At 37.8% G+C, this 10,354-nt stretch overlaps 1 protein-coding gene across 2 annotated transcripts in view; it reads left to right on the forward strand.

Annotated features, from left to right (window-relative positions):
• The first annotated feature begins 7,034 nt into the window (after positions 1 to 7,034).
• The window catches only part of LOC116842195, a 25,126-nt gene continuing 21,806 nt past the window's right edge, over positions 7,035 to 10,354 (forward strand). Inside the window, exon 1 of one of the 2 annotated variants that reach the window (XM_032811013.1) lies at positions 7,035 to 7,724. In XM_032811013.1, the coding sequence (XP_032666904.1) occupies positions 7,640 to 7,724 (85 nt within the window). In that variant the 5' untranslated portion in view covers positions 7,035 to 7,639. The remainder of the gene's footprint in view (positions 7,725 to 10,354) is intronic. The other variant, XM_032811014.1, reaches the window with a different exon arrangement.

Genomic DNA, 10,354 nt, shown 5'->3' on the forward strand with positions numbered 1-10,354 from the left:
CTTTTCTGATGTTCTTTTCTGAATTCAGATGCGAAGATGCAACAATGTTCTACAACATTTTTCTATTTGAAGTATCCACACGGAGAAAAAAGATGTGGACAACTAAACATAATTTGCTGTGTTAACCAGTTTTTCCTTGCTGGCTCCACTGCAGGAACTAATTTCCTTGCTAAGATAACAAGAAAATCTGCTTCTGCAACCAAAAAAGTAACTGAAGCAGTAAATTATATTTAGTTGTCCATCTGTAGCAAATTTGTTGCGTTAGCCACTTTTCTTGCTGTACGAACAGATTTTCTTGTTATCATAGGTTCCTTCAACAAAGAAAAAATAGCTAACACAGTAAATTATGTCTATATATATTATAATTATATCCATATATCCAACTGTCCATATATAGCAAATTAGTTTGCTGCTGCAGCAAATCCTTTTTTTCCGTGCATACTTTCAATATGTACAAGCTGTGGAACTTTTGGATTAAGCAAATATTTTGCCTAATGTTTTGCAAACACGGAAAAAACAATTTGGTCGAATTCATCAAATTTCTGTGTGATGAAATATGAATAAAAATATGAACTAAAAATTCCGGTTGAATTTACCGAAATTCTGTTCAATTTAACAAGATTTCTGGTCAATTAAAACAGAGTTCTGATATTTTAACCGGAATTTTCTGGTTTATTCGTATTTTGTCAGAAATGTAGTTAATCCAACCAAATGTTTTTTACGTACACTGTACAACAATTGGGCACATCAATGCCATCTGGCTCGGCCGCATTCACACAGAGATATCGTGATTTGCAACGATTTCTTTCCTTCTTCTACAAAATAAGACAACTGAACCATGTACTGTTGGATCGGGTCGTAAATAACCACCGACCAAGACAGCAAATATTTGTCTTGCCGAACGCTCGCGGAAAGAGTCGACGAGCCGCCCATTGATCGAAAACACGAATTATTATTAACAATGATGAATATGTATTAGGCTAAGCTCTATTGTACAAACACTTATTACATACGGAAATTAATTTATTGAAGAAAGGAAACCGGAAATTACTGGCTACTAATCGTCCTAATGTTAACAGTAGTTAGAGACGAGAGAATATGTGTTTCTGCACACAAAAGAATACACACTGCACATATAAGTAAGAGTTTCAAGTATTTCGTAAGATTATATATCCGAAAATCTATTATAGACTCGTCATAAGCATCAAATTTATTTAAAATACATTTTGAATTCTAATGAGTTTTTAATGCTAAGATCAAGAATATCAAATTAGAACAAAAATTCGGAAAATTTGTTTACTATATTCGAGCTACGATTTTCTTTCGATTCAATTTTATAATATTCTTTGAAGAAAATAGAGTGATACTTCTACCATTTCGCACACAACCAAGTAAAACTATAGTATTAATAAGGAGAACTGAATGAACACGCGCAATACGGTGGATGAGCAATACAAGCATACAAGACGGCAAATCTCGCTATTACAGGTCATCCGCTGTATCACGCGTGATCATTAGCTAATCAGCTTTAATTAATCACTCAAAACTTCATATGATTGTTTACGTAATGATAGAGGAAGTTTCATCCAGTTTAACGAGTTTTTTTTTAGTTTAAATTTGAGTGCATGATAATAAACTTTAGTTTAAGGCTCCAAGTAAATATTTTACTCACTCAAATGAAGAATTTATTTTCTTAAAGTTTAGAAGAATATTATAAAATTAAATATATTTTTTTCAATCTTATATTAATAACGATAATGAGCTCCTCCTAAATTCGTGATGAATGTATTTTAAGACTGCCATAAAAAATATTCTTTGCTTAGATAATTAATTTTGATAAAGTAACTTATCTCAATATAATTATTGAGGTAAATCGCTTAAAAGTAGGAAAGTAAACGCTTTTTGTAGCAGAAAAAAATATTTTTCGGTATGTAAGAAGTAGAAAAATTACAGAGCAATTCTGCGGCTGATATATCAGACAAAGTTAATATGTTTGACATTACGCGTGCAATTCTTGTACTCGTGTTTCGCGTGCATTAATCCTCGACAGCGAGTAACAGTGTGTTTACGTCGTCGTTAGCTGAAAAGTATTTAACGCAACCGATTTATGCAACACGAACCTTCATTCTCGTAATCGCGCGTGTTCTTGCGAAAACGCGGCTTACATTTTGCATTGTTCGTCTTGTCAACATATTTCGACAAAACATTCTATTTATCTCTCATATTCCCCGCAAATCTTGACCGTGATATTATAACAGCAGTGATGACGCTGCAATAAGTACCGCAACAATGACGCAATAGAGACCGCAATAACGAAGGTACGAATTTATCGTTAAGATCCAATCGGTCGGAGAGACACGAGAATTTTAAATTCGTCTCGCTAAAAATATTACAGGTCTCGAGCCACGAAATTATAAGTGGACGACATTCTCCCGTGTCTTCATAAAGCACAAATAGATATTTAGCTCCTCTAGAGATGAGAACGAGGATAAGAGATTAAAGAAACGAAGAAATAAAATATAATTTTATATATTCATATTATCACAATATATCATATTACACTAAATTAATAACGTAATATAAAAGGTGTCTGACTAACAATACATTTATTGTGTGCAGGTAGAACTCAACACAACATTGAACACAAAATACTTCTACCATTTCGCACACAACCAAGTAAGACTATAGTATTAATAAGGAGAACTGAATGAACACGCGCAATACGGTGGATGAACAATACAAGCATACAAGACGGCAAATCTCGCCATTACAGGTCATCCGCTGTATCACGCGTGATCATTAGCTAATCAGCTTTAATTAATCACTCAAATCATATGATTGTTTACGTAATGATAGAGGAAGTTTCATCCAGTTTAACGAGTCCTATCTACACACACACACACACACACACACACAAGTGTGTCATTAATTGCAAAACAGTCTGTATAGTAATAATAATATTATTAATAATATTATATTTATATATAATTATAATTTATATTATTAATATTATTTATATTATATATTATTAATATTATTAGTAATATTATATTATTAATAATATTAATACAAAAATATTTATAAATGTTTATGAGCGGATTAAATTTCTACGTTTGTTTCCTATTTTACGTTCTTATTCTTAAGTTTCGTGCCGCCGTGGGTGATTGACAACAGGGCGACGGTCTTAACGACGAGATCTAAGTGCCTAACCCGATAAGAAATCGTATCAAAGGTACACACCGCAGATTATTTTGATTCTTAAAGACATCCTGACACAGAGACAGAGAAAGGGAGTTGTTTGCGGCTTCTTATCGCGCTGATGAATAATGACACGGAAGCGCCGCGTGTACATCGATCGCATCGATATTTTTAGTCGACGTCACGATCGTTCGTGGCCAGGTGGGGATACACGGGCGAAACGGGTTTTTAAGAGCGAGCAAAGATACTCCGTGTTCGTGAATTAATCGATTTCGTATATTCATTCCAAGCCGGTTTTCCCGACGCGAAGTCGTTACGTGCTGGGTCCGTACGGACAACGTGATCTTCCACACGAGCGCGTTAGAATAATTTGCGTCTAAGAAATTCACTATCGTCGACACGACGATTCCCTCCACGGAAGTCTGACGTAACGGATTTTCAATGATTTTCCCAGTTTTCTGTTCTTCGCGGCACGTACACCGTGTTCTCGCGATCGGCTGATTTCCTTGTCGACGGAAACATCGAAACATTAATCGTTAACGTGCATGCTACTGAATCTTACTGAGGAAACTATTATATGACTATTGTATTGATGCGTTATTAGAGATATGCGATTTTGAGATATATCGCAAGCCCTGCGATTCTTTTTCTTGAATCGCAATGCGATATGCAAATGAATCTTTATCGCAAAATCACCTGCGATTTAAAATTACGCCTGTAATTCAAAATCACTCGTCATTTTAGTTAAGTATCTGTGCAAATATTGCGCAACAATCTATAATATTTTATACTATTTAATTTAAACTTATATATAATATTTAAAGGCAAAATAAAAGTATATCACGTTATAACGGCCTTAAAATGTATTATTTTTTTTATGTATGATTTATATATATATATATATATATATATATAAATTTTATGTTTTTTAGAAGATTACCGAAGATTGCTGCACTTAATATTGGTTATTATTAATATTTTAATGTGTATATATTTATATTTATTTATTTATTACTTTAGCTTACATGCTAAGAAGGAATTTAATTTATAAAATTTTACCTTAATAGTTCACATTCATCCATCCGTACCTTATCCTACTAAAAATCTAGTATCTGATCATCTAATATTAACTAATATTATAACATTTAATATTCAAATTTTTATCTTGCATCTTATTATTAACATTTTAAAAATTTTTAATATTCTCTAAGAAAAAGGGAAACTGCGATATACAAATAGAATACATCAATCTGAACGAAAAAATCCTCTATCATTTTTCAAACTACCACGTCAAATTTTACGTTGTTAGTCAAAGAAGATTAATTAAATAATTACTCCTTATACGGTAGATGACCTGTGATATTTGCCGCCATGTGTACTTGTATATTAGGTCAAACTGAACGAAAAAGTCAGCGACCATTTTCCACATAACCACATAGATTTTTAATTATTAATTAAAGAAAATTAATGCATTATTGCACATGTGTGTGGTCTTTTTTAATTAATAGCTATAAATTTATGTGCTTACTTACAAAATGGTAAAGGACTTTTTTGTTCAGTTTGACCTAATATACAAACAAGCATCGCCATCACAGCTCATCCATGATTTTGCGCGTTATCATTCATCGATCTTCTTTGATTAATAACTCAAAATTTTACGTTGTTGTTTGAATAATAGTACAGGACTTTTTCGTTCGGATTGATGTGTTTTACTTGCACCGCGGCTCCGTCGGCAATTATCGAACACCTTGAAATTTAATATATACTTTTATATATATATATATATATATATATATATATATATATATGTACATATTTATTTATTTATTTATTTATTTATTTATTTATTTCAGGTTAGAATTGCAGAGACATAGACAAAGTCTGCAATCAAATATAGAGGAATGACGTACTGACTATATCCGCACGCGCAAAATTATATTATTTCGTATATACTTTTCATAGATTTTACATAAACGAAATTTAAGGAGTTAGCAGTCTGATTATACCTAAAAGTCTGTGGTATCCGCTCTAAGCGAGAGAAATGACAACTGACTCTGATCGCCTGAATTTACATCTTTTGATCGAAGAACAGATGTTTGTGCAGATTGCGACTGTTAATGGCGGTCGTAAAAAATGTGACTATAACGCTAATGATAATTCGATTTTCCATTTTATTGCGTGCGTGAATCTCTTTCTTTTCGCGCACAGGAGAACGTGGAATGCATTTTTGTAACACGCCAACGTTCGAGACTTACTTAAAATTATTACAATCGTCTCTCCAGTATCAGTATCGCAATGTTTTTGTGCCAAAACGTCGTGAGAGAAAGAGAGAAAGGATAAAAAAAGCAAATATTCATGATTCTGGCAACTTTATAGAGTTGTAAATATTTTTTGTCTCTCGCCTCCGCCATTTCGTATGCGAATCGTGCAAAAATGCAGCTGCGAGCTGAAAACGTTGTTCTGTGACTATCTGCGACGAAATTTTTGCCCCAAATGATACTATGAGAAATACGACGATGTCTATCACACGGTTGGAAGAGCAGACGCGTGCGGAGCTCGCGAAAACGTCGAGACGGAGAGGAAAGGATTTTGGAGGCGCCTTGAAAAATCTAACGCCGTTTCGAAAAAACTAGCCGCGCGTTTCGCGAGCGCGGTTCAGGGCAAATATTTACCATCTCCGTCGGATGTTATTTACTCTTTCACGACTCGACGTGAGACACACAAGCCTTCGTATAATTTTACAACGTCTAAAGGGAACGCAACCGGAAATTGACGGACCGATAACAAAAGAGAACGAGAGAGAGAGAGAGAGAGAAAGAGAACAATAATAGTTTCATTCGTGTCCCTTTCTTACTGTACAGTCGGCTGATTAAGTGTAGGAACACTTTTATCGAGTTTTGCTACGTGTTCTGTATATATATTACCGATAAAGTGAGAAATCCGGCATTGTATAGAATACTTAGGCATAATACATGAAGTGCTTAGGCATTATACAAAAACTGATAAGTATATTTTGTAGAATGTTTAGATATTTTATATAACGGATTGAAATTTTGATCCTATTTTCAGCCTTACTATTCCATTCAACACCTACTTTGCTACTCTGAAACCTACATTACATGGTGACATAATGTGTCTACCCGTGGGATAGACATCGTCGTATTTCTCATAGTATCATTAATCTCTTTTGATTCTATTTACCTATCTACTTATTATTCCGACCTACTTACTATTTCGAAATTTTGATCCTATTTTTAGTCTTACTATTCCATTTAACACCTATTTTGATATTCTGAAGCCTATAATACAACCTATTTTGGCTAAAAAAGTGAAAGGGGGAATTTCGGACGTCATCAGAGTCAAAATAGGAGTAAATCGTATCATTAGAATTAAGCCTACTTTGTTAATTTAGCTCCTACTGCGTTGTAAGATTCAAGATTTAGCCAACATAGAGACATTAGGATCTAGAGCCAAAATTTTGACTCAGGATAAAATTGGACACAGGAATACGCTTAAATTTCACACAATGTCGGTAACATATATATTTAATAGGAAAAACGTCAAAAAATAGAAAAATTCTCTCCTTAGAATTACTGAGAAACAAATTCTCCCATTGCACACGCGGAATGATGCGTGATGAAGTTAATCGAAAAGAAAATGTTGCAATCTTTAATTAGCCGATTGTGCCTTAGCGCGAAGGTGTCGCGGCGTAAAGTGACGCGAGAACGAGATCGAGAATGAGATCGAGACGCGACGTGGCGACACGATGCAACCCGTTCAAACCGGCAATGCCTATTTACGGAAGTGAAGGCGTTTATTGACGCTTAGTGTACGAGAGCGGGGCCACGAGGCCAGCGAGGAAGAGACCACGTTACGCCGCTCTCCACGTTGGGAGGCGAGGATTTCAACCTCTTCAGTGGCGCGCACCAGAGAGCGAGCAGGAACGGGCCGTCCCACGGACGAGGCGCGTCCGTGGTGGGGTGTCAGCCGTGGCTTATCTGGCGACTTTATGTATATTACGATACCCCAGGCAGGAACACGAGCAGTTCACTGCTGGCTAACCGGTCGGAGAAGTCGGCGGCGAAGCCGAGTCATCCGGAGCGACGCGCCTCGTTGAGAGCGAGAGAATCGTGGACGAGAAAAACGTGTTCGATATAACGAGGAAGACAGAGGAAGAGGGAGAAAGAGAGAGAAAGAGGGATAGAGGACGACAACATTTCTTTTTTCCTTTTACCGTTCTCTTTCTCTCTCGTTCGTCATAATTGTGCGACGCGACAGCATCGTGCAGCCCTCAAACCCGCGTCACGTCGCGACCGCATCGGCGCAACGTGAGGATCGCGAGCGGCAAGATTTCTGTGGTGTGCACCTTGCCGGCCGAGCAGTTCGGCAAGCTGATCGAACGGATATTCTCAACGCCACCTGCTGACCACTTCGATCCAGGATGATCGTGCTCGCGTGGTCCCTCCTCGTCATCACTCTGCTCTTCGTGACGGGCAACCAGGCCTTCCTTAACGCGCCCATACCAGGTGAGAGACGAAATTTCGCGCCGAAGTGATCGCGCCAAGTTCATCGATCGCGCGTCATCGTCGTCGTTATCGTCAGGCAAATGCGAGAACTCTCGATCGAGATTTCCTCGCTGTTGTGAGGTTAAACGAAGCGCTGCTTTCGCGTAAACTTTCGTATGCGGATTATTCGCGCGCGCGCGCGATCCAACTGCGAATAAACATCGCGTTTTTTTTCCCCAGACAACCGGGACACAGCTCAAGTCGAAATCCTGCTTTCAGCGTTACTATTCCATTCAACACCTATTTTGATACTCTGAAACCTACATTAATCTCTTTTGATTCCACTTAACTTACCCGAATTGAAATTTTGATCCTTTGATTTTGAACTTTTAACCTCACTATTCCATTCAACGTCTAATTTAATATTCTGAAGCCTATAATATAATCTGTTCTTTTTTTTCTTACTCTAAAAAAAGGGGAAAAGGAAATTCCGAACATTGTCAGAGTCAAAGTAGAAGTAAATTGTATCATTAGAATTAAATCTACTTTGCTAACTTTGCTAGCTCTTACTGTATTATAGAATTCAAAGTTTAACACAAGGCCAAAATTTCGACTCGAGAATGAAGACGCGAATCGCTCGTACGAAGAGACCACTTGGTCACTTTCGGCGACCAACACGTATCGACACCTGCGCGTACGCGAGCTGTTTATCGACCACGATCCCATTTGTAGCTTGCTGAAAGCCGCGAATGACTTCATCCAACGAAGCCGCCGGAAATATTTCGCCAAAGGTTAATCGACGGCGTCTCTCTCTCTCTCTCTCTCTCTCTCTCTCTCTCTCTCTCTCTCTTTTACGCACGCGCGCAACAAATACATGTTTCGAAGACCCGTTCATGAATCGCCGTTCAACTAGCTAAATAAAAGTTTCGGAGATTCAGCGGCTCAATTGTTAGAAAACTCGATGAATTCGCAGAGAATTTGCCAATTGCGAAGCGCTTAATGGAAAATGAAGCAATTCGTGTAAAGGCGATTTCACGCGAGATTAGTCGCGCGATAGAAATGTCGCGCGGCCCAATGGCGGAATCTTGCTTAAATCCGTTTAGGGTTAAATCTGGCGTCATTTCCGCTTCTCTAGACGCCTCGAATATTGCGCTGGAGTCGCGCTGTATCGCCGGGGCACGAAGAAACGACGTAGAAACTCGAGATGTTGTAAGCCAAAGTAACCCGTGTGCACCGAAACATCGTGGAGACCTGACAAAAGGAGCAAGAGAAAGAGTAAGACGGACATCGTCGAAGCGGCGGTTTTATCGACACGCTCGAGGAAGTCTCGTTCGTTGGACCGCGTTTCGATCGATCCACACGGTTCCGGATATAGATGACGTTACATTATTCAAGGCACGATGTAATCGATACGATTATGTGGTTTCGGTGATTCGATTAAACCCTTCGTCCCTCGTAGCCTTTCAGTATTCATTAGCCCAAATCTAATTCGTTATCCCGCGATTAGACTCACGATTTCTCATAGTCAATTATCGCAAAATATATATCAGTCAAACGTTGCGGCAGTGCCGGCCGTGCCAGAAAAGGCTCAGAGAGACTCCCGAATAAATTATGTGTGGTGTATATACCGATATATACACTTGATATAGTTCTCTCAGAAATCACGTGACTCGAACGCCCGACGTTGCGCGATATGAGATGACTCACCCGACACCTCGACGATATCAAAATTCACGGAACCTTTCAAAGGTTACACGCGCGTAACCTCGATGCACTGCCTGTCCATCGCAAAATTTTATCAGCTCAATGTCGTGTGGGCCAGAAATATAGGTTTCGGTGGAGTGTGTTAAAGATAGATTCATACAGGTAACGTGCATGTGTGCGTGTGTGTGAAGTTCGAACATAACGTAAAATTTCTGCAGGGAGCACGCACACAGCGAGTGAAGAAAACTCAATCGTGAGCTAATCGCAGCTTTACGTGTTGTAAATTTTACGTAACAGCTTTGAACGTTATCGACGAAAACCCACGCACAGAAAAATATCATTTTACTCTCTGCCGCAAAAAGCAATTACTCAGTTTATCTTCCTTCTTTTAAGTAGTGGATCATCTTCAACAAAAAATATTTTCTGGACAACAGTCTTAAAATATATTACTCGCCGATTTGAGAAGAGCTCATTTTCACGTGCTTGAAAGAGAAATTTATTCTGTCTTTACAAGAGTACTATAAAATTTTATCGAAGAAACAGAGAGACTCGACTCTATGTAGTAAGCAAACCGTATTTTTGCTTCAATTCAATATTCTTCATTGAAATTCTGAACTTACTAGGAGATTCGCAGAATATATTTGAAATCAATTTAATATTTGTAATGAACTTATGATAGATTTATGATCGTACAAATTTGTAAAATATTTAGAACGAATAACACTTACTTGAATGTGTATATAATTTTCTGTGCAATTGTATACGTATCAATCGAGCGTAATTCGAAAGGGGGTTCAGAAAAATCGTACAAAAGCGCAAAAGTGTCGTTCTTCCGCCATAAGTCGTTACCATTTACCACGCGGTAAGCACGTTTCCTCTCTCCCTCTCTCTTTCTCTCCCCACCTCCTCCTCTCTCTCTCTCTCTCTCTCTCTCTCTCTCTCTCTCT

The sequence above is a fragment of the Odontomachus brunneus genome, unplaced genomic scaffold (genome assembly GCF_010583005.1).
Source record: "Odontomachus brunneus isolate Ranch 3 - 2012 unplaced genomic scaffold, Obru_v1 Obru_scaffold_022, whole genome shotgun sequence".
Taxonomy (NCBI): domain Eukaryota; kingdom Metazoa; phylum Arthropoda; class Insecta; order Hymenoptera; family Formicidae; genus Odontomachus; species Odontomachus brunneus.